Genomic DNA, 26,107 nt, shown 5'->3' on the forward strand with positions numbered 1-26,107 from the left:
CAGGTGTGATAGGCCCAACTCCATCCCCGTCGATCATGACCTAGAAGGTTGGCAATTCATAGCACATGCTCAGCCAGCAAACCCATTGGTCATGAAAACCTATCTTCAACAGAATAGCACGTAAGTAGGTCTAGCTTAACCTGTCGAAAGCTTTGCTATTGTCAATTTTTAGTGCGATTGTACCTATTTTGCCTTGTGTTTTACATTTCATGTAATGAATGATCTTAGAGGCAACCATGACATTAACCAAGATGGAGCAATGTTCAACAAAAGCAGACTGGGCGAGAGAGATGCAATGGGGTAGCACAAATTTTAAGCAATTTGCGAGCACTTCTGATACCAACTTGTAGACAACGTTGCATAATGAAATTGGCTGAAATTCCTTCATAGAGATTGGGTCTTCTATTTTAGGTATTAGGATGATGTTAGTCTAGTTCAATGGAGTTGGGAAAGTGCCTTGGTCAAGCCATTGAGTTCTTGCATTAAAAAGTTCTAGGCCGAGAAGGTCCCAAAATCTTTTGTAGAAACTTAGACTAAGACCATCAGGGCCTATAGATTTTTTTGCATGCATTGAGAAGAGGGCGTCATAGAATTCATTGATGCTAAATGGTTGTACTAAAAAGTCATTATCCTCTGGTGTAACACGTTGGGGCAAGGCATTTATAATTAGGTCCACCACATTGACTGAAGCTTGGAATAGGTTGTTAAAATAAGAAGCAGCCACATCCTGAAGTCCTTATTAGTCACAAACCACTAAATTATCATCACGAGTTAGTTGTTGTATAAGATTCCTCTTCTTTATTGCACTAGCCATGGCATGGAAAAACTTAGTATTACTGTCTCCATCTTTTAATCAAAACAGTTTTGAAAGTTGCTTCCAAAAAGCTTCCGCTTGCATGATAAAAATGCTACGTCTTTCTTGAAAATCAATGAGTCTAATAACTGACCCGGGGTCTTTTTTATCTCTAAGTGCTAGTATGTGTTTTTTGCATGCTTCAATTGGGGCTCTAAATCTAGCTTTGAGTTTCCTCCCCCATGCATCCATTTCTGATGTACAATGATGTAACTTTTGTAGAAAGTTTGAGGGAGGTAGATGTTGCCAACAGTGTGTGACCAACGGTTTCAAACCCGGCTCCTCTAACCATGCGTTCTTAACTCTACAAGCATGTTTGCTACGCGAGTGATTTTGGGAGGATAAGGAAAGAAAGAGTGGGGAGTGATCTGACTTGGCTGCAACGACAATTTTAAGAAGGTAATGTGGGAAAAGGTCAAGCCATGGTTGTGTGGACATAACTCTGTCCAACCTTTCCTCAATCTAGTGTGGCGCTCCTCTACTCTTGACCCAGGTAAATTTGTAACCTTCTAGATGTATGTCAAGAAGACCTACATCTGTGATTACTAAGTGAAAACTGCGTAACAGCCATACGGGGTGAGGATGCAATCCACACTTATCCTTCGCAGACAACAAGTCATTGAAATCTCCTATGATACACCAAGGGAGAGGGTTATCATGAGCCAAATATCGCAAAAGATCCCAAGAATCTTTTCTATGCGATCTTTTTAGGAAGCCATAAAACCCCGTAAGCTGCCAAACAAGGTTATGGGGATGAAACACTTGTACATTGATGAAGTAGGGGGTGTAGTTAAGGAGATAGTCAAATGGTTTTTTCCAGAATAATGCAAGTCCTCTATTATGCCCAGTGTAGTTAATAGCAAAGGAAGAGTCGAAATGGAGATAGGCTCAAAGTTCCTCTGTTTGAGAAGTGGTTACCAAAGTTTCACAAAAGAAAAGGACATTCAGATGATATGTCCTTATTAGGTCCAAGAGAATAGGAACTGTGCTCGGGTGGCCTAGGCCCTGGCAGTTCCAACTAATGAAGCCCACGATCCTTGGTAGGCCTGATTCACAAGGCCTATCAATAAAAAAAAGGAGGTGTTAAAGTGTTGTTGGTATTTTCCACCGATTCTGATGCGTGAGATGCATTCCCATGTGGTGGGGGAGGGTCCGTAAGAGTGTCACTAAAACCACGTTTCTTTTTACCCATATTAATGGTAAGATCGTCATTGTCTTCATCCATGTCCGGTGAAGGGTATATGTGGATGAGTCAGGAAACATAGGTTTTGGTATAGCCATAATTGAAAAACGTTGGCCATGATCTCTTTTTGATTTTGAATGTCCGAGATTCTTGGGATTTGCTAAGATACTACCGTTGAATTTGTTGCTTCATAATTTGCGCCTAATCCTTAAATATGCAAGATTTTCATGCAGCATAGAATTGTCAGTGCCATCGCATAGCCACCTAGATCCTGCACTAGGGTTCTATGAGTTTGCTCGGAGGTGGACTATAATACCCCGATTTTCATAAAGTATATTTGGGTGATTTAGTAGCCTAGAACAGGCCATTCCCAAACTGTAATGGGCCGTTCCAAACTACTAAAAAGGTCTATAAACCCTATATTGAAATGGGTCGTTCCAACACAGGCTATTATGAGTAAAATTTGAACGCAGAACGAGTCGTTCCACTTTGGGAACAGGTCGTTCCAAACATGGCTGTTATGAGTTAAAACTCAACTCCAGAACGGACTATTTTAGTTTAAGAACGGGTCGTTCTAGATGCGAATTTAACACATGACGAATGAATCTAGAACGGGCCATTCTGGATCCGAAATGATTCGTTTTTGCCACCTCTGACATCTATAAATAGCATACTCAAGCACTGCTCCTGGACACACTCTCTAAAGACCAAGAAGAACCAAGAGAAGAAGATCAACCAGATCCTGCTCTAGCTTCATCTTCTGCTTGTCTAGGTAAGGGGGGAGTGAGAACCTCGCTATATGTGTGGGAATCACTAGTGCAAAAAGAGGCTTTTACGTCACCTAAATGACGTCGGAACAAGGCACCACCGACGTTATAAAAATGCGGTGGCAGAATGGTAAATAATGGGAACTAATTTACGTCGGACAAAGGGGGGTCCGACATAAATTATCCCATTTACGTCGGACAGTGAGAGCTCCGACGTAAATGGGATAATTTATGTCGGACCCCCATTTGTCCGACGTAAATTTACGTCGCACCAAACCTCACCCGACGTAAATATGCCCCTAAAATCAAACGCTCACTCCACTTTTCATTCCCGCGCTCCCTGCTTACGAAACTAATAATCCCTTTTCTCTGAATCTCTAAGTCTCTCAGTGCGTTTGTTTCTACATTGGACGTTTGTAACTCTCTAAGTGTCTGCACATTACACATTTGAGGTTAGTTTCTTGTCTACGCAAATTTTTTTATTTTATGCTATTTATTCATCTGGAACGGGCCCGTTCTCCTTGCAGAACGGCCCGTTCTGCATGCAGTACAGGCCGTTCTGTTTGCAGAACGTGCCGTTCTGCTTAAACTTTTTGTATTGTAAATTGTTTATATGGAACGGCCCGTTCTGATTTTAGTATGGGCTGTTCCAGATAGGTTTCTGTGTGTATTATTTGTTTTTTAATTAGTTATTTTGTTGCTATATTGTTATTATCTTTTTTACTTTATTTGTCTATTCAGTTAATTCATTGTTTTTATAATGAAAGTTTAATTTTTTCAGGATTATGGAGGATTCTGGGTCTGGCAGTGGAAGGAGGGAAGGTAGATCTGTCACCCGATTGTCTGGGTTGACAGCTGGACGCATTGCCAAGGAGAGGACACCGGTTGAGGTGGATCCTCGTTCTGGCAAGGCATCAGGCCCAAATGCTGCCAAGTTTAAGAGCTATTTGGGAGTCATAGCTCGACGACATGTTTCTATTATCATTCCATCATGGGATGACGTTCAGGAGGTTGACAAGAACCTCATGTGGCAGGATATTCAGGTATATACTTTCACATCCCTTGAATATTATATAACTTAAATACATTATTTATTAATTGTTGTTATTTCCATAGCAAAATTTTGACATTCCCAACAGTGAGGTCATGAGGAGGAAGATGTTATCTGCCCTGGCCACTAGGTGGAGAAACTTCAAGACTTTCTTGACACGGGAGTATGTATTTGGAGAGCGACAAAATGAGACTCCCTGTCTAAAGTACCAGATCACTGATGAGGAGTGGATGTAATTTCGTGCCACTCGATTGGACCCTTCGTGGCAGGTTAGTTATTGATAACTCTTACATTGACACAAATACTTAAGGTATATTTTAATTAATCTCATTTTCTGTTTTGTATTATTGCAGGCTAAAAGAATAGCTGCCCAAGAACGACAGGCCAAGAATGATGCACCCCATCTATTGTCAAGAGGGGGATATGAAAGAAAAAAAAAGGAAATGAAGAAGGCTAGGGCAGAGGCAGCAGGGGTTGAGTCTGCTGACCGTGTGGAGTCACCTCCCCGCCATGAGATGTGGATAGCAGCCCGGACAAAATCAGATGGGCAAATGACTTCTGAGTCTGCAAGGGTCGTTGCTGATAAAATAGTAAGTAAAAATATACAAACTAAGACTCTTCATTTCAACTCATTTAATTCATAAGTGTAGTTTAGGGTATACTTATTGTTAATATGTTGTAGGAGGGTTTAGTTGAGCAGAGCACCCAGGGCTCATTTGTTTTCGATGGTCGGAATGATATCCTCACAACGGCCATAGGAAGGCCAGAGCATGGAGGTCATCGTGTGCGTGGTGTTGGTGGTTCTTGGAGCCACCAAGATTTCTTTGGTGCCCGATCATCGAGGAGCACTGTTGACTCTTGCAGTCAAGAGGTTATGCAGAGAATGGAGCAGAGATTGGAGATGTAGTTTGAAGAGAAATTGAAGAATATTCAAAAAGAGTTTGAACAGAAGTTTGAACTTTTGGCTCGTTCTCAGCAACAGACTGCAGTTGCTCATGATGGTGTTCGAGTCAGCACTAAAGGGAGTTGTGCTGCTCCAGATCCCTCACCGGATCAGACTCACACTGATGTACCAAACCAGTGTGAGTTATATGTTGAGGATGACCCCCCACGATTAGTGGCTGTTGGCCGAGTATTTAAGGGTGGCTCAACCATCCATGGTGTCCCTCTACAGCCAGACTGGACACGGGTTGTGGTTGACCAAGTTCAAGATGCTGCTGCTCCAGTGCCTTTGCCCAATACAAAGGTTCAACTAGTGGGGCAGGCAACCGGCACATTCTTAGCTTGGCCAAAACGTTTGGTTATGCCACTTTCAGCACGGGCAAAGGTAATTATATTATTGCTCTTTTATATTCTTATAATTCTATTATTGTTTAACTAATTGTGATTATTTCTTTAGGATTTTATCAATCGTGGTAAGGAGGTCATGAGAGAACCTCATGTTGATGATGCTAATATTGCAACAGCTGAGGATGATCCCATATCTAAGCTTCTAATCATATTACCACGATTAAATAAGAAGTCAATTCAATTGCAGTGGGACATTAGAGTTTTTGGAGTTGATAGCGCTGCTATTCCACTATACATATCTATGCCTGATGCATTAGAGATTGTTGGGGGAAACTCCATGTTAAATATTTCTATCATACAACTGTGGGCCATGTAAGTCATATTTTCTTTTATGAGTCTAAATTTACAATAATTACATTTAACTTATAATAATTATTTGTGTTAGGTACATGGACAAATTGAGTGTGGAGCATGCACAAGCAGAAGTATATGGATTTATTGAGCCTCAATCCATCCAAAAATCAGGAAACACTCAGGTCCAGACCCAGCAATATATGCAAACATGGATGAGTGACTCAAGAAGAGATATATACATGGCTCCATACATTGACGGGTTAGTTTTTTAATTGGTTTTTTAATCATGGTAATTTTATAACTAATTTGTTTGTCATACAATGTAGGTCTCATTGGCAGTTAATGGTAATCATTTCTAAGGAATACACCGTGGTGTGGTTTTGTTCACTACATCGAAAACCAAGCCACGAAATTAAATGCCAATTACAAGGGTAATTAAATTTTTTCATTATGTTTTAAAACTGTAATTATATATATTAGCTAACATTTGTTTTTATTTCAATTAATTAGAATCGTGTCTGGAGTTAATATTTTAAGTGGAAGAGCCAGATCATCAAAGTCATTGCATTTCATATACCCTAAGGTTAGAAAATTAATTCATATAGTTAATAATATTTAAATTTATTGACTTTGGAAATAATAGTTATTTGTTTCTCATTTTAGTGTAATAGGCAACAAGACTCGTCTGAATGTGGCTATTACATCATGTATTGGATGAGAGCCATAGTTTCTGCGGGTATTATTGATTCTTGGGCGCAGGTAATTCATATCAAAATTTATTTAAGTATATTTACCTTTAGGATAATTAACATTGCATATTAATGACACTTAAATTAATGTTTCAGGTCTTTCAAGATCCATCTCCATTGCCCGAAGATGAGATGCTCAAGATAATAGAACAATGGGCAACTTTTTTTCTTCAAAGTATATCATAGTTAGATTTCTAAGTTTAGTTAGTTAGATATTATGTTTATAGTTTGATAGTTAGTTAGTTTAGTTAGTTAGATAGCATTGACAAACATATGTTTTATAATTTTTTTAGGATAATAGGATTTACATTGTCATAATTTATGCTTTTTAAGATTTATATATTATTTTCTTTTTGTCATTCAATTTTGAAATATAATTTGAATTTCTATTCTGGACTGCCTGGTTTAGATTTGGTATTCTGGACTATATATATGCAGGTGTTGGGTATATCAAAAATTTATAAACGTTTAAAAAAAAACCCCATAATTTTACGTCGGACATGGCTTGTCCGACGTAAATTTACGTCGGTCCTTGCAGTGGCCGACATAAATTTACGTCGGACAAGCCATGTCCGACGTAAAATTATGGCATGCTTTTTGTCCCTTTTTATGTCGGGCTGAGATAATGTTCGACGTAAATTTACGTCGTGTTTTAGAGGCGACGTAAATTTACGTCTCCCGTACTAACGTCGGAACCTTTTTCGACGTAAAAGGCTCAAAATACCCGACGTAAAAGAACCTTTGTGTACTAGTGAATGTATGTTGGGTAGCTGGATTGGCCCCCAATCCTATGTTTGTTGTATGCTCATGTATGAGAGGTTTTTCCCAATTGTATCTGTTTCATTTATTGCTCTTCTTATATGTAAGTAATTGTATGATTTGAGATCTTTATGGGTTCCTATTGGAAACCCTAAGGGAATGCATTGGTGATTATAAGAGGAGATTGTTTAAAGAGGTAATTATATGAGTAAATTGTATTGTTTAAATGTTTATCGTATGATTTATAACGTTTTTACCGATTGGATGAAGAGATCTATGATATGCAATGATGTAAATCTCTTGTGTTACTCAATGTTATCCTCTAGTGAATATAGTTGATGAGTGTGTGATGTGAGACAATTTGATACGGCATAACGACATGATAATGTTATATGATAATGAGACATGATAATGTTATATGATAATGAGACATGATAATATTATATGATAATAAGACATGATAATGTGATATGAGAATGCATAGAGTCTTGAATTACATGCATCATTTACATAAATGTTTTAAGGATACGATATGGAATACACTGCTAGGGAAGGCTCCCTTGTGTAAAAGCTTGGGGATTAGTCCTTGGGGATAGTTTGGTTTGTAAGTTCTAGTCTCACCCATTGTGTGCATGGGATGTATCTTGCGCAGCTTAGCTATCCTGATTAGACCTTGGTAGTATGTCTTTCTAGTGAGAGTGCAGAGGGTGTGACCCGACATGTACTTCTAGACTACTCTACGTGTGTTGCTAGTGGCAATACACCATGTGATGTGTTATTGGCACCACATGCATGATAATATGTAGTCCGTGTCCATTACATGTGCATTTTTAATGTTATATGTTAACTTGATTTTTATGTCTTTGGTGAGTGAGATGCGATATTGTTGTTAATCTATCTATGCTATGTACATATACATGTCTTGTTTGTGTTTGGCTATCCAGTGTGTATTCCTACACTGTGAGCCAGAGTGAGATGTTTCTCACTCTTTTTTCTTTTGTGTTGTTTTCCTTTGATTATTATACAGGTGATCATCAGCATGAGGCTGAGGATGTTGGTGATGAAGCTTAGGCTTCAATGTTGGGCTTTGTTCTAATAGGACATGTGACATCGGGGCGTAGATAAGATTATATTAAGATGTTGTTCTTATTAAATTATTTTGGAAACCTTTGCCTTGTTTCTTTGTAATTTCCGCTGATTATGTTATTTGTTTAAGTCATAAATGTGGTGCTCTGTATCTGAACACGTTTGATATTTTAATTATGAAAGACTATGTTCTTCAAATTTTTTTATTTATGTGTTATGTTATGCGGGGTAAAGGGTGTCGCATGGACATTCCGACCTCTATTACTGTCGTCTTGAGCTATGGCGAAAAGAGCATCACAATAGTCATCTAAATGACCTATAATGCCACAGAAAAAACAAAAAGGCCCCATATGTTCATATTTAAAGATAGTGGTAATTACGCCACGTCCGACTTTCTTGATGTGTTTTTCCTTCTTCAATGGTTCCCTCACGTCAAGCAAACTGTGTATGCGTATGTAGGAATGCCACATGGATGTAGCATTCTTATAATCATATTCAAGGATGACACCAATATAATTGCCCAGTTGTTGTCCAACAGATAAAGACATAAAACCAGGTGGCAAATTATGTATTTGGACCTAAAAAGGCATTATATAGAGAGGAATCATGTCGGGGAATTCACCGGGTTAAAGAATTCCAAGAATGAGGAGATGGCGATCAAAAGACCACGAGCCACCTTTGAGCACCTTCTACATATCCATCTTGTGGTAGAATTGAAACAAGAAAAGGTTAGGGGTGATCTCTTGGATAAAACTCCACGACGTGGCTGTAAGGTATCAGCCATATACGACTCTTCATATGGGTATTTTGATGGTTCGTTCAGGGAGGAAGCGTCCAACCAAGCATAAGGACTCGTCTCTCTAAGTGTATGCTTGCGGATCATCAGGTAGGACGAGGACATCTGCATCATCGCCTAAGTCGAGGTTGTGTAGGCTAGGAGAGGTCATGGTGAGTGATGACTTACGTAAACGATATTGGAAAACTAGGTCAAAGCATCCTATTGGGAGGAGAGGAAAAGCTCAATGATTAAATAGTTTTTGAATAAACTCTTTTAGTGTATATGTAATTATCTATATATATATATAGGGAGCATATGAAGTGAGAGGGAATTTATTATGAGAGATGAGAGGGTTAAAATATAACCCTCAGATTAATCAAGTGAGAGGAAATTAATCAGGATTATATTTTAACTCTCTCATCTCTCATAATAAATTTTCTCTCACTTGATATGCTCCATATATATATATATATATATATATATATATATATATATATATATATATATATATATATATATATATATATATATATATATATATATGAGGAGGGTTCAAACGACACCGGTGTAACTTTTACTAAGTGTTACACCGCTCAATAACTTTATATTAAATGTGAATTTTAAAAATTCAACCGTTAGATGGAAAATTCATATCTCTTAGATCATATATGTCAAATTTTGTTAAAATTGAACAACAACTTGAAGGTAATCAAAGTGTTCATATTTTAGTATATTTTAAAATGTATATATTACGTCAATTTTGTTTTATGAGAATGAAGTATCAAATCATCTTAGATTAATATAAAATTTGATATATGATCTAAGAGATATGAACTTTCAATCTAACGGTTGGATTTAAAAAATTCACATTTAATATAAAATTATTGAGCGGTGTAACACTTAGTTAAAGTTACACCAATGTCGTTTGAACCCTCCTCTATATATATATATATATATATATATATATAATGAATTGAATTTTCAAACTCACTTTATTAAATATGACAAAATAAGACGGAGCAAGGGATATTTTGTCATTCTAACTTCCAATATCATAAATATTAAATAATTATATATATCTAAACAAACAAACATAAGATATATAAAAATATCATGACTACAAAACTAATATAATAATATTCTAAAATTTAATAAAATAATTTATAAGATAGAAAAGTTTTACATAGAAGAAAAATATATATTTATACTCTTATAATCTAATGTGTTAAGATAATCATTTTTCTATTATAAATAAATTGATGTTTAACATTATTATTATTATTATTATTATTATTATTATTATTATTATTCTAATGTTAATTAATATACTAACGTATATGATTCTGTCTAGTTTCTTACTAATTTTTATTACTATAATAATATTTTTATTATATAAAATTATTATAATATTATTATTTTAAATAATCTTACTATTGTAGAATGATTTTAATTGTAATTATTATCAAAATTAGATGATTTTTATATATTCTATAAATAAAAATAATGGTGATTAATTTTACATTGTCTAAATTTTTCACATTTTAAAGTTTTATGTGTTTGAGAAATATTAAATTTATAAAAAAATTCTTATGAAAAATAAGTTGTTCCTTTTTAAGCTAAAACTTTAAATTTATATTTATTTCTTAACATTTTTTTCCTTTTAAGCAAGATAATTTAAAAAGGTCTTATTTGTTCAACTAATCATTTTAAATTTTCATTTTTATAATATTTGAATTTTTGTATTTCATTTATTGTGTCTAAAATATTGAATTAATTTTCAATAAATATTATATATATATATATATATATATATATATATTAATTATTAAATGAAGTGAGTTAGTTTTGAAACTCACTTTGTTGAGTTGAACCAGATGAGGCAAGATGGGGTAGGATGGGATGGAACACGGGACATTTTGTCACTCCGACTTCCAATAACTTTTTATTAACCCATAGAAAATATTCAAAATATTATTTATAAATAGTATAATAAATTTTTTATTTATAATATAGTTGTTTAATGATTAAATACATATATCATTTCCCATTTTAAAATTACAAACATTAATTAATTATGCGGGAAATGATTAAGTGAAAAAAATAAGGTTAATTTTAGAAAAGTAGCTTAAATCATTGAAAATTTTAATATTTTTAACTAAATTAACTAATTTTCTACACTTTGCGAGTGTAGATTAGTCCTTAATTATTAGCTTTGGTACACTGCATGGACTGACCATGGACAAAAAAATAACTAATTTTCTTAAGGGATGTAATTTAATTGAAAGGGTTTTATAATTAGAGACAGAGGAAGTATACATAAGATTGTTAAGTTTTGGATCCTTTAGGGCATAAGTTTTAATGATAACAAACTCAAACGTTTTTCAAAGGAAATATTTTTTTAGATCTTTCAAAGACAGATAGTAATAAGATGATTGGTTATTTTGATATTTAGTCTCATATATGAATCACTTCGTCTATAAAGCAAAAACATTTAATATATATCATTTATGATATCTGATAACTAAATCATGTATGTTATTCCTTAATAGATTGAAAAGAATATGAAAAGCTTATTTAGTACTCAAACTATAAAAAAGGAACACAAGACATGTTTTGCACCATAAAAGGCAACCAAATCCATTGAAGCATGCAAATGATCAGGATAAGTTGTTTTTAATTAACACACGCACAAATTCCTCTCTTTTGGTGCCTAAAAGGTGATAAGTAACTTTCTTGATTAGATAAAAAGTGATAATTTGGTGAAACACATTTATTGCTCACATTTAATGTACCAACAGACACTTCTCTCAACAAGGAACGAAGATGAAATCAAATGAAACAGACCTGTAAGAGATACTTAGGTTATTAAAGTCTAGAGAGACTTTGTATTGAAAGAATATTTGGGTAGTCGCTTAAAGAGATAAGTCAAAGAGCACTTAAGTTGATCCACATGTGGCTTATGAGAGAATACTTATATCTTTATAAAAAATAGTACAACTTGATTGAGTTGATCAAAAACTGAAAGTAATCTCAGAGGTTGAATCGAACCAATATAAAAATATTATGTATTCTTTTCTCTTTATTATTCATCTGCACCCATAAAGTCTTGATACAACTTCAGTGTTTTCAAAAAATGTCTTTTTTATTAACACTATTCAATCATCTTCCAGTGTCTTTCTTTTCTCGACAAAGACTATATTCAACTTAAACACTTTTATTCTTTTTATATTTTTGTAAAATATTCAAACAATTAATTATGTTATCTCAATATAAAAATAATAATTTTATAAACAAATATAATTTTAACATACATAAAAATGAGAGTAACTCGTGCAAATGTGCTGTTATAATTGTTAATGTATGTATCCATGTAACACATGTTGATAGATACATTTTATTGTGTATATAAAAAATAATATAAACATTTAAGTTAAAATAAAAAGTTTATTATTTTTAATTATATTTAATATGATTAAAATAAAAAATTTATTATTTTTAATTATATTTAATATGATTATAATATGTTTAAAACAATATAATTAAAATCAAGATAAAACAGTAATAAGATTAGTGAAAAATGTCTACATTTGGATGAAGTTAAAATTTAAACTACTCTAAAATAACAATATTTACTATTTTTTTTAAAACAAAAACTTAGCTCATATCATTAAGAATATCATGAATGATACAATTAGTGATGTGAAAAAAATCATAAGGATTTGCACTATCTATTACTGCTTTAGCAAGTTTGTGAGCAACAATATTGGCATATCTAAGGGAGAAACTTACATGAGAGTTTGAGGGGTTAACCATAATAGGCTTACATTGGTCAAGAAGGCAACCAAATTCAGTTATGTCAATAGAGTGGTCATTGGAGAAATAGGAAGAGATACGATTACAATCTGTTTCAAAAATAGTATTCTCCAAGTTCTGGTTATGGGTCCAGTTGATAGCATGAAGAAAAACAAAGGCTTTACCAACATGGGGCTCCATACAGCCTTCGATAGTGGTTGAACGAGCTCTAATAAAGGCACCTTGATAGTCTCTAATGCAGATACCTATTCCGGTAAGCCCTTCCACCAGAAAGGAGTGAGTGACAATGTTGCACTTAACCGACCCTTGGGGAGGAGGGGGCCATCGTTGTCTAGATGGAGGTTTAGAGTGCTGAACCAGAGCAGCTTTATTAGTAGTGGCCCAATCATGAAGCATGGAGGAGGCACGAAGGTTGATCTCGTTTTGGTTCCATGGAGTGTTACTCCAATGCAAAGCATTCTAGCTGTGCCACATGCTCCAAAGAATCATGGAAAATTCTGCAGTAGCTTGAGGAGTCCAGTGCTGCAAAATATGAGATATAAGGTTAAAAACACCATCAAAAGAGTTAATCAAGTTCATGATGCGAGAGTGGAATTTACTTCCCTACCAACACAGCTTGGCTGATGGACAGCTAAAGAAAGTGTGCCAGGTGTTTTCAATATCAATATTGCATCGAAAGCATGTATTGGGACATCGAATGCCTTTCTTTTGAAGGTTAGGCCGAGTGGGAAGGATGTCCCGCATCAATCTCCATATGAAGTGCTTAATTTTGTGGGGAATGCATTGATTCCAAATGTTTTTCCATGGACCAGGAACACTAAGATGACTCATGTAGAGGCTATGCTGGAGATATCCTTTATAGGTAAAGCGAACAGTATAAAAACTAGAGGGATTACAGTTCCAGATGCGTTTATCTTCACAATGTGGGTTGAGGATAGGAATGTTGAGTATATAGTTGCTAGTGTCCGTGTCGAACAGGGAGTTAATCAAATCAGCGTTCTAATGAAACTTATCGTTGCTTATCAGATCAGAAACTTTAAAAAATTGGCTGTTTGAGGGGTCATGAGGATGAATACAATGGTAATTATCATTGTATTTGATCCGAGGCTCGCCCCAAATAGGAATGTTATTCCCATTCCCAAGCCTCCAATGAATACCATTCTTAAGAAGATGTTGGGTGCACCAAAGACTTTTCCAGGTGTAGCTGGGGTTGTGACCTAGTGGAGCATTGAGAAAGTTACCTTCGAGGTAGTATTTGGCTCGGCAGATTCTACTGATCAGAGAGTTTGGGTTGGTAAGAAGCCTCCAAGCTTGCTTACCAAGCATAGCAAGGTTAAAGGTAGATAAGTTTTTGAAGCCAAGTCCACCCTCAAGTTTGGAAATGGCAAGCTTTTCCCAATGCATCCACTTAATTCCTTTGTGCATATTTGAATTTGCACCCCACCAAAAGGCATTTAGTAGTCTCTCAATCTCATCTATGGTGCGAGAAGGAATCAAAAAGACACTCATAGCATATGAAGGGAGAGCCTACAAAACAACCTTGATGAGGGTCTCTTTACCTGCCTTAGATAACGATTTGTGGCTCCAAGACTGTAATTTTTTCCATATACGCTCCTTGATAAACCTGAAAATTTCATTTTTATTTCGTCCAATCATAGATGGGAGTCTAAGGTAATTACCAGTGGTCTCACAACTCTGAACATGTAGAATATTTGATAATAGATTATGAATAGTAGGAGGTGCATGTCTGTTCAGAAACACTTCGGATTTATCATAGTTTATGGCTTGGTTAGAAGCTGTCTTAAAGGTTTTCATAGAGCTGTCAAAATGGGCTTGGCCCGGTGAGCCAACCCGGCTCACCACGGGTTCGAGCCGGGTTGGGTTAAAATTTTTTTGAAAATTTCAATGCGGGTTAAATTTGAACCCAGCTCACTAACAACCCGGCTCACCCGGGTTGAACCTGTGGTGAGCCGGGCTGGCTCACCAACCCGGGATTAAATTTTTTTTTTTGTTGAAAAAATACAATAATTATTGGGTCATGGTACAGTCCAACATGAGACAATAATAATTTAATGTTGGATTGTGATTTGTAATTTTTATGATTTTGAATTGTATTTGAAGTTTAAGATGATTTTGGATTATATTTATCTATTTGAGATTATTTAGATTTGATTGTATTTAAAATTATCATTTAATGTTTGGGATGAATGATTCATTTATGGATTTCTTAATTAAGAATCTCATATTTTTAAAATAAGTTTAAATTGTTGGGCTTTAGTTGTATATTAAGAAGAAAAAAAATGAAAAAAATTATTTTTTTTAAAGGTGAGCCTACCCGTTTAACCCACCAACCTGTGGTAGGCCGGACCGGGCTCGATTTTTTTGAACTCACTGATAAATGAGCCGGGTTGGGTTGGCCCACCAAATGGCCAACCCGTGGTGGGCCGGGCCGGGCCGGGCCGGGTAGCCCATTTTGACAGCTCTAGGTTTTCAGAATGGAAGCAACCTTATTGGTCTCTTTCTCAGTAGCTTGGAAGAAAAGGAATACATCATCCGCGAACATGAGATGATGCATTTTGGGAGCACCATGACAGATTTGAATACCTTTCAAGTTACCAAGAAGTTCAACTTTATGAATAAGGCTGGATAATCCTTTCATACTTAGAATGAAGAGGTAAGGGGAGTAGGGGTCTCCTTGTCGGAGACCTCTACCCGGAATAATGGAGCCGACGCGATTGCCATTAAGGAGGACCTGAAAATGAACAGAAGTGATACACATCATCATCCAACTTACCCATTTTTTGTAGAAACCAAATCGCTCCATGATGCAACGCAAATAATTCCAGGAAAGCCTGTCAAAAGCCTTGCTTATGTCGATCTTCAAAGCTTCTTCGTGTTTAGTTTTCTTCCCACTACAACGTAGATAGTGGATAGCTTCATTCGCGACAAGCACATTATCCGTGATAAGCCATTCTTGAACAAAAGCAGCCTGCTCAAAAGAGACACACTTTTGGAGAAGAGGTTTTAGCCGATTTGCTAAAGCTTTCGGAAGTATTTTATATATCACGTTACAAAGAGATATTGGTCGAAGTTCTTTCATGTTAGATGGGTTAAGACACTTTGGGATCAAAGCAATCACTACATCATTGATGTGTGGAGGAAGTTCACCCACTTTGAGCCATGAGTTACAAGAGGAAAGAATGTCTTCACCACAAACCTCCCAAAAGCTTTTGTAAAAACCAGGATTAAAACCGTCAGGCCTAAGAGCTTTGTCTTTGAGCATCTGAAAAAGAGCCGTAGGAATTTCATCTTTTGATAAGGGTGTTGTGAGTTGCTCATTATCAAGTTGGGAGATCTTACAGCCCAAGGTATCAGTTACAAGGTGAATCTCCCAGGAAGCGTGTTAAATAGGTCCTGGAAGTAAGAGCATGCAAGGTTACCAAGTTCAGTAAGGGTGGAGTGTTTTTTACCTTCAGAGTCATAAAGAGTGGAGATATGATTTTTCTGACGACGTATGTTCACCGCTGCGTGAAAATTTTTTGTATTGGAGTCCCCTTCTCTTAACCAGAAAGTTTTAGCACGTTGACTCCAATAAGAATCCATGCTATGAAGTTGGTGGCTGAGTTGGTGTTGTAGCTGAAAGTATAGACTCCACTCAGTACTACCCTGAGCGTTTTTGCATTTTTCCATATCACGCTTAAGGATATCAATATATTTACACAAGTTGACATGCTTTCGTCTACCCCAAAGACAAAGATATCTACCACAAGAGATGATCTTATTCTCGACACCTTTTTTGTTATGATAGTTCCAGCCATATCTAACAGCACGATCGATATCTGGATCTTCCATCCAAATATTCTCAAAGCGAAAATACTTATGCAGAGGATTAGAAAGGTTAGCATCAAGCTTGAGAGTAATAGGATAGTGATCGAATTTACTTGCTACAATGTTTGATAGAAGGTAGTTAGCAAACAAATGACACCAATCCTTAGTAACAAGCGCTTTGTCTAGCCGTTCTTCAACCAGGTTATTTTGGAGGTTTCCTTTGATCCATGTAAATGGATGACTAACTAGGGGAAGGTCCTCTAAGCCGCAATCCATCGTGGCTTGACAAAAACCCTAGATCAAATAATGGGGATGAGGATTCGTGCCTTTTTTGTCGAAAGATAATAGTATGTCATTAAAATCCCCAATAATACACCAGGGGAGGTTTGAGAGAGAGGCAAGATGTCTAAGCAGGTCCCAAAAGTCTTTTCTTTTATGTCTCTCAGGGTAACCATAAAACCGGTGAGCCTCTAATAATTGTCGTTTTGATCTTTAACATTAGCGTTTATGTAATTAGTATTGGCTTAAGTAATAGTAATATCGAAGGTATCTTTCCAGAGAAGAGCGAGCCCACCTCCACGACCAATCCTATCAACAACAAACTAGTGGTTGAAATTCAAGATGTGACACAGATCTTTGATTCTATCAGAGTTGACCATGGTTTCGCTCAAAAAAGAGTATATCAGGCTTATATGAGCGGGTAAGGTCCCATAATATCGGAATTGCACGCTTGTGCCTGATTTCGCGACAATTCCAACTTGTTATACTCATAATTCCTAGCAGCCCTGAGTGCTAGGGATCGTAGATAAAAAAGTCAGATTGTTAATTTCATTAGAGTCATCCATGTTAGCTTGAACAAAGTCTTTTTGATGTTCTAGGTTGGTACTAGGTTCATGTCTTCTACGTTTCTTATCAGCTCCAACAATAACCTCATTAGCGTGTAGGTGTAAGTCATTAGTAGGATCCGCAATTTCATGATTGTTATCTTGATATTTATAGTTATCATTTGTGGTAATGTTGTCATCACGAAGCCATCGTTCTCCTCCGAAGCTGGGAATTTGGCGTATATCAGCACGTAGTTCTAGGCCCCAAAGACGAATGCCATCATCGTCTTCTTGTTCAAAGAGTTTTGGGCAAAACTTGTCATTGTGACCGAGAATACCACACAAATAACAAAACTGGCCAATTTTTTCATACTTAAAAGTAACGGTCTTCCATTCTCCACCTTGTTTCTTAATTTTCTTATCTTTTTGCAGAGGGGAACGAATGTTCTTTTAATGCGAATACATAATTTCCATAAAGAAGTGTTGTGCTTGGAGTCATAGTCAAGAAAATTTGCTAAGCTATTTCCTAGATGTTCACCTATATTTTGAGACATAAAACCTGCAGGCAAATTATGAACTTGAACCCAAACATCTACATGGTTTAACGGAATATCTTTTGGAATATCACCCTCAAAGATTTTGCTTTCAATAAGGATGTTGTTTTCGAAATTCCAGAGGCCATTATCAAGGACATGTTTAAGATCTAAATGATGATAAAACTGAAATAAAAAGACACCTGGTTTAAGTTCAGAAATAGAGACACCTTTACCAGGTCGCCATATGCTAGCCATACGGTTCTTCATTATATGAGTATGAATGGGTCTGTTAGTAGGGAAATGACCCACAAGACTCAGGTTAACCAGGTTAGAGGTACCTCCGTCATCTCCATCTTTGATGATTAAGCCTTCAAGATCTTTTTCCAGGGAGCTCATAGTTTTAACGAAATCAGATATTGACTTAAGATTGTGCAGACAGAGTTTAAAAGAAACATGTAGTGATATAAATTGAAAGTAAGAGAAAACAGAAACAATCACGTGCAAAAATACAAAAATGGGTTTAAGAGAGCATGAGATGATTACTTAAAAATTAGGCTTTACGTCGAATATACAACATGTAAATATGGTGATCAGGAAAATGAAAAATTCGGAGAGAGAAAAAGAAATGGAAAAGAAAAAACGGTGACCATGATACAAAATAGACTAGACGACCCTAAAAAATAGAATGTGAACAATAAAGATCTTGGAAAATTCAAAAGTAGGAAAAGAAAGGTTTATGCAAAAATTGTCATAAAAAAGAAATCATTTAAAATGAGAGATATTTAATATGTGATGCATACAAGACTACATAAAAAGACTACAAGAAAAACGCATACATGTAGCAAAAACAAAGAAAAACATACAAGAAGATACGTAAAATCAATTGTGATGTGAAAAGGTGAAAGAAAAGAAACCCTGCAATGTTTATGAGAGGAAGAAATGATTACGGGAGAGAAAAGTAGAGAAGTGACTACGAGATTAATTGCAACATATATTGCACATCAACGACAGGTGACAAGACTCTCACGAAAGGAGAGAGAAAAAGCTCTCACAGGAAGAGAGAAAAGCTATGAAACTAATAGTTAGTTATCAACAATATTTACTATTAAAACAAACAATTCATTATGTAAGCATGCATAAATTAAATAATATATTAAAATAATGTTATGATTTGTAACTTTTTAAACCTCAAAGAGACTATGATTTTTTTTTAAAGATAAAACATACTATAATTTAAAAATCTTGAAAAACTTCAATTTTACAAATCATGCATAATTAATTTTTACAAAAAGGATTCTAGGATGATTAAGAAATGGAAAATAAATAGGACTTTTAGGCATCAAATTCTTTATCCATTATAATATCCTTCTACCCTAAATAATTTAATAATTAAAATACAATAAATTATTGATAAAAAAACATATTATAACAATTTTTTCTATAAAACTTGTAAAAAGGTTCACATTTATATCCATTACTTGTGACACTCTCTACCCCACATTCATAATTACACAAAAAATAAAAATAACTAAAATCTTTCATAAATAAAACCAGAATCTCAAATATCTTACGTAGAGGATTCACATTCATAAACTCATAAACAATATCTCCAATATGGAAATCACAAAGGAATGAAATTGAGGTTTTCAAAACAGTTCAATGGAAACAACATCTTAAACTAGTCCTAACTACGCCTCGATGTCACATATCCTATCAGAGCATGCCCAACTAAAGCCTAAGCTTCATCACCAACATCCTCATGTTGATGGTCATCTGCAATATAGTAGAAGACACACATAGAACAAACAGGAGAGTGAGAAACATCTCACTCAGGTTAAGGTGTAAAAATAACGGTCAAGCAACACACACAAATCATAACAAAGCACAACACAAAGCACACATTAATCAAGCATAACTCAAGTCATACATACATTAGTAGCACATACACATTCACTCATTATGCAATGATGCTATGGACTTAACTCATAAATGCATGTATGTGGCGCTAATCACATATCAAATATCACTAGTGTGCTGCCTAAACAACACACCTAAGGTAGTATAGGAGTACATGTAGGGAGCTATCCATACACTCTCAACTAGAAAGATGTACTGCTAGGGTTTGGTCGGGATAGCGGAGCTGCGCAAGTTACGTCTCGTGCTCACAAACGGGTAGAATCGAGACATCCAAACTGCAGTATCCCCTAGGACTCCCCCAAGCTGTTACACAAGGAGGGCCTTCCCTAACAATGTACTCCATATCGTATCCGTCACATAGATGCACATGATGCATGTCACACACTCGTACTTCATTGACTCATCATTTCACTTATCATAGTTTCTCATATATCATGTCTCATTGTCACATATCATCATGTCTCATGTCTCATATTCACTTTTCACATTGTCTCATCATATTCACATGGTCTTATACAAGGAATTTCTCATAGGCATATACATTAGAATAGCACACAAACCATAACAGGAAATTATCTAACATCATACACATTCAATTCGCAATTCATAACATATGAAGCATAAAGGTCATAAACCCAACTTCATGATTTCACGCATTCTTTTACAACTAGCCAAGTAATATAATATTTCAATACGTTAAAACACTCCAAATGTTACCCAAAACACGAATCCATCATCAATTTTATATATATTGCCTCAAAATTCATCCAAAGATCATATCTCCAATTTCACTTCATAAGGTTTCCCACAGGAACCCACATAGCACTCTAATTCATATTAAAACTTGTCTATTTTTGAAATTGAACACACATTTACATTCAGCAAACATCAAGGAACACAACTGAAAACTCAGAAGCCAAAATAGAAAATATTCAAAATTTGCCTATTTCTCATAGGGTTTCCCGTAGGAACCCATAGAACACTCTAATAAACTCAAAATTAAACATACATTCATGCTCAGTAATCATCAAGGAATACAACAAAAAACTTAGAAGCCAAAACAAAAAATATTCAAAATTTGTCTATTTCTCATAAGGTTTCCCATAGGAATTCATAGAGCACTCTAATCCATATCAAAACCTATCTATTCTTGAAATTGAACGCATATGCACACTCAAAATCACACAAGAAATGCAACAGAACAATCAGAAAACAAAATAGAAAACTTTCATGAAGTGTCTATTCTTATTTGGCAAGGGATTGAGGGCCAATCCTGCTACCCAATAGTTATTCCCACACTCCCGAGTGGGGTTTCTCACTCCTCCCTTACTTGGATGAGTAGAAGATGAAGTAAGGGCAGGGTCTGGTTAGTCTCATTCTCTTGGTTCTCCTTGGTCGTTAGAGAGAGTAGAAAAGAAATGAGTCAGGAGAGTGAATATGTGAAATGACTTTTGGTAACTTTTGATAACTCCATTCTTAAAATAAATAAAAATAAAAATAATAATAATAATTAATCAAATGACCATCACATCCTTCCCTTCCCTTCCATAAAATAATAAATACAATATAATATAATTAAAATACACATTTTCTTTATAATCAAATAATATAAGCATAATTATTAATAAAATACAAATCATAAAAGTTATCGATATATCACCAATCAAAATAATAATTACAAAATAGTGCTCATAAGTAGTTAAATAATATCAAAATCCTTTAATAAACACATTTAAAATATTAAAATAATTTCTAAAATATTATTATTATAAATTATGAAATCTAGGGTGTTACATTACTCAAACTATAGAAAGTATATAAGACATTGTTTTAATCAACTAAGGACAACTTCTTGAATCCATAAAACAAAATTAAATATAAATCCAACTTAAAACAACTACTAATCCTAAAACTCAATTTCAATGTCACGCTATCAAAGTAAGACCCCTCTTTATGGTTCATCTTCCTTAAATCCATCAATTTTTACTTGCTCTATCCCTACAAATGCGTTCAACCCAAATACAAACATACAAACATAGAGAATGAGAATATATCTCATCCATAACAACATATACAAGGTATAAATATAGACATGCATATACACATAATGGCAACAATCATCTTTCATGCATCACCATCAATTCTCTCATTCTATAGTAATAATAGTTTATAACATATCTCATTCCATCCATCACTATTATTCAATCAATTACAACACAACATAGTATAAATTAAGACTTATGTGATGCATGCTCCCAACTCTACATGCATGTGGTATCAATCTCCTCCTCATCATTAAGTGTACATAATAGCCTAAGAGTAATGGAACGAGACCATCCATTAATAGTGATCCACTTGAACCACCATAATTAGAGAATGTCTATCAAGGTCATATCGAAGTATTATAGTTGGTCATGGTAGCCTCACATTTCTGATAGATGCTTTCCCACCATAATACCCCTGGTGCATAAGTAGATGACTTATGATATCCCACCTGCATAGATTCACATTATCTCGCAGAACAAAGCATGAAACATATGGACTTAAATAATCAATTCAACCACATAAATGCATTCTCAATTCCTCGAATGTTAGTCCGCAACATTGAACTTATTCATCATATCTCATCATCACACTATCAAAAATACAACATAAAATCCATCAATGGTATCTAAACATAATTTTTCACACATCATTAAAGGTATAACACACAAGTTACATCAAATTATACATCATTATTCATCAATTTCTTCTAATAGTAAGCAATATCAATCATTCCTTAGGGTTCTCATCTAATAGGTAAATCATAAAATAAAACATTTTGAAAGGTAAAAAAAATGTGGTGCCTAGGGAGGGTTAAGCCACACCCAATGCGGAGAGACTAGAGTCTCTACCAACCTCACACCAGATGTGGTACCACTTGCGTCTAGTGTGATAAGGTTTGGGACCTCTTAGTCTTAGTCTCACTCAATGTGGTCTTGGTCACACTCGACATCACCATGCTCACAAAATCAATGTCAAATGATGTCGGGCGTAGCACCTCACACCCATCACCAAGAGGTGTAGGACCTCTTTGACAACCCTATGTCCAGCACGATCGTAGAACCTGCACATTGCAAATTTGCAATCTGCATTTCCCTTCTCAATCCATTACACATACATATTTATCTAGAATTCCAAACATAATTCAATCGGTCAAACAATTAATTCATACTCTATAAGCATTATCATAACATCAATTCATTAAGGCTCATCCCATTCAACTCCAAATTCTCAGTTCATCTATAAAAACCCTAACTTTAAACCATACGAATTCATCATTCAATTACATAGAACAGAACACCAAACTAAATTTGCCATCAAATTATCAACAAGACCACAAAATTATTCACAATATACCACATCACAAACATACAACCTACGGGGCTTAGGGGTTACCCTTTTACCCTTATTCTTCATATATGCATAGGAATCGATAATCCCCCTCCCCCTACCTAGAGTGACGAGTCTTAAGAAGCGATGTCTCTCCTATAGTTTCTATCTATCGTCAGTTTGTGCTTTCTCCCACAACCTCATTTGATTCTCCTCCTATGAGTTCTTAAGGTTTCAAAATACATGCAAAGTGACCTAACCCCTCTTTATTTTCCTCTTTTAAACTAGTCTTTGGGTTGGGCTCAGAGTATAGCCTAATTATTTCTGATGAGTTATCCCCATTTATTTTAATAAAATATTTCTCTTATAACTTCTAATGATACACCATCTACACTAGATTATTTTTTTCTCACTCTTTCTCCTTTAGTGTTGTTCCCTCTCCAATGTTACCTATAGGGATTGTCACTGCAACATTGATGAGATTTTGAGGCAAGTGCACCAAGTCTTTATAGTATAGAAAATGAATACAGGTTGTCAAATCTCAAGGAATTGGAAGATATTGATAATTTTATTATCCTAGTTAAAACTTGAAAAAGAAAGATTTTTCCCAAATATAAACGTGTTGTTGTTCATATCAATACTAAATTCATAGAAGACAAAACAAATATTAAAGTGTAGAATTAAAAGAAAACAATTTAGAAAGTTGTTGGGATTAAACTTCACCGATCATCAAGTTCATTAAAATTTTCAAAAATTCTAAGGATTCAACTTAACAAATGATTCCTCTATTTATTAAGTTAGAAACCTTGCATTAAGTGCAAGAACTTTTTCAACTAATAGTTCTAAATCTATTCCTAACCTTTGAAGCTATTAGGTGATTTGATTTAAAACCAAATTTAGAAAATATTTTCCAACTAAAATGCTAACCAAAAATAAAAAAATGAGTGTTCAACTCACCTTAGCATTAAGAATAAAATCAAAAGCATTAATACTGAATAATAGATCATCATATATAAATCAAAAGGAGTACATGAGAGTTTGATGGTTTACATTTGATCCCAACAAAAGAAAAAGATTAGTCACTCATGATAGTGAGAACCAATCCAAAATACATGGAGAAAGAGTATAAGAAGATAAAGTCCTTAGAACCCCCATTCCCAACTAGCTCGTAGACTTCCTATAAGCTTTGTACTTTTTGCACTAGTCTTTGCTTTATTCTCCCTTTGTTTTTTCCTCCCAAGTCCTATATATGGGAAACAAATAAAACAAAGTATGGAAGAGAGAGAGTAAATAGCTCAACTCTTTCTAAATAGCCGAGCGATTTGAAGAATTCTTCATGGTGAAGAAACTCCACTAGTTGAGCCTTTGGAAATTCGCTAAGCCCCTAAGAAATCAAAATTTTGTACCCCTCTAGTGTTAATTCACTTAGCCCTTTCCAAATGGCTAAGTGGTTTGACCTTTGGTTCAAATCTTGCTCTTTGCCTCTAAAAGGCTCAACCTTTTCAAAAGGGCTTAACCCTTTTCTAAAGACTTAAGTGAATTGGAGTTTTTTGAGATTTTGGATCTTCATTGAATCCGCCAAGATACAAAACAAAAGTTTAAGTAAAATTTCTATCAGCTCTTTATAAACTAACTAATTTACACATCTATTTTGAATTTTGTAGTAGTTTAGGGGTAAAACACAAATTTCTTTCAAAACTAGTTAAATAAGTGTTGAAAAAGTTAAGTCATTTAGGTAATTGACACTTATCAAACACCATCTGCTGCTTTCTCCTTACTGCAACATATTTTGGGCTTCCTCATGTGTAAAATTATCCTTTGAAACTTGGAAGCGAAAAATGCCAGATGTTTGGGCTCTTGACTCCTTCTTTTGATGTGCTTTTTTTTGCTGGATTTGTCTCTTGTTGGAGATTTCAAAGGAAGTGGCGTCATGAGTTTCAATGTCCCTATCTTTGGATTTGTTTCCATATTCTAACAATCAATGGGGAAAAATAATGTTCAATGAGAGTAGGGTTAATAACTTCCATGAAAAGATAATTAAGTGTCATTGGACTTAATGATGTGGAAGATAGATGTTGGCATGGGAGAGACAATTAAAAGCAGTGTTTTGATGGGAAAGGAGGCGAAGCACTAATAAACAACAAAGGAATCATAAGTGAGAAAAAAATCCCAATGAGGCAACATAACTAACAAGGTAGCAACGAAGGAGAGGGTTAGAAAAAATAATAGTCCAGTACAGATAGTGTATCATAGAGAATGAGATGATCTAATGGTTAATAAAATTAGTACACCATGGACCACATATTAAACTAGTCCACTGTAGGCCTCATCAAACAAATGAACTATAAATAAAACATGATAAGTTAATGCTCAAAGATAAAAGTTCATGAGAATAATGAGTTTACCCAACGGGTCAATTTGACGAGCTAACCTAACTTGTCATTTGAGTCGTTGCGTTATATGTATTGGAGGGTTGGAAACTGCCATTCAACCCAAGTCATTTGGACAAGTTATATGAATTAATTTATTGGATTGAACCTATTTTAACACCTTTAGGTTCAACATATCGGTGGTTCCCATGTGCCTCATATTGACTCTAGCTTAATTCATGGTGGTCACTAAATTAATTATGTTATTTTATTTTTATTTTATGGGCCTTTAATCCCCTTTTTTTTCAAATCAAATTAATTTTTTTTATAAGTTCCTTGAGACTTGATCTAATAGGCTCATTGAACAACATGAAATCATATTGAGGATTCAACTTAGGGGGTGGTTTATTTTATTTCCTTATGTTCAATATGTGAAAGGATTAGCGGAAAATAAAAAATTTTGGGATTGAGACCTATATGAGATGTCATACATCAACATCACAAAAGTAATACAAGGTATTGGATACACCACTTTTAAGTATTATGGTGCACACATTCAAATTTCAATTTGCAAAAAG

At 34.9% G+C, this 26,107-nt stretch overlaps 2 protein-coding genes across 2 annotated transcripts; both read right to left on the bottom strand.

Moving 5' to 3' along the window:
* Window positions 1–12,524: 12,524 nt before the first annotated feature.
* Window positions 12,525–13,079, bottom strand: LOC145956393 (uncharacterized). Its single transcript, XM_083071986.1, has one exon. The coding sequence runs from the start codon at window positions 13,077–13,079 to the stop codon at window positions 12,525–12,527; it is 555 nt and encodes a 184-aa protein (XP_082928112.1).
* A 2,979-nt stretch (window positions 13,080–16,058) lies between these two features.
* LOC109801543 (uncharacterized) lies at window positions 16,059–16,787 on the bottom strand. Its single transcript, XM_020362645.1, has one exon. The coding sequence runs from the start codon at window positions 16,785–16,787 to the stop codon at window positions 16,059–16,061; it is 729 nt and encodes a 242-aa protein (XP_020218234.1).
* Window positions 16,788–26,107: the final 9,320 nt, after the last annotated feature.

This window comes from Cajanus cajan, chromosome 3 (assembly GCF_000230855.2).
Source record: "Cajanus cajan strain Asha chromosome 3, NIPB_CcT2T_4, whole genome shotgun sequence".
NCBI classification, from domain to species: domain Eukaryota; kingdom Viridiplantae; phylum Streptophyta; class Magnoliopsida; order Fabales; family Fabaceae; genus Cajanus; species Cajanus cajan.

What these genes read in the sequence shown, in the direction of transcription:
- LOC109801543 (XM_020362645.1), bottom strand. Translation starts at nt 16,787, where the DNA reads ATGGATTGCGGCTTAGAGGACCTTCCCCTAGTTAGTCATCCATTTACA.
- LOC145956393 (XM_083071986.1), bottom strand. Translation starts at nt 13,079, where the DNA reads ATGCTTCATGATTGGGCCACTACTAATAAAGCTGCTCTGGTTCAGCAC.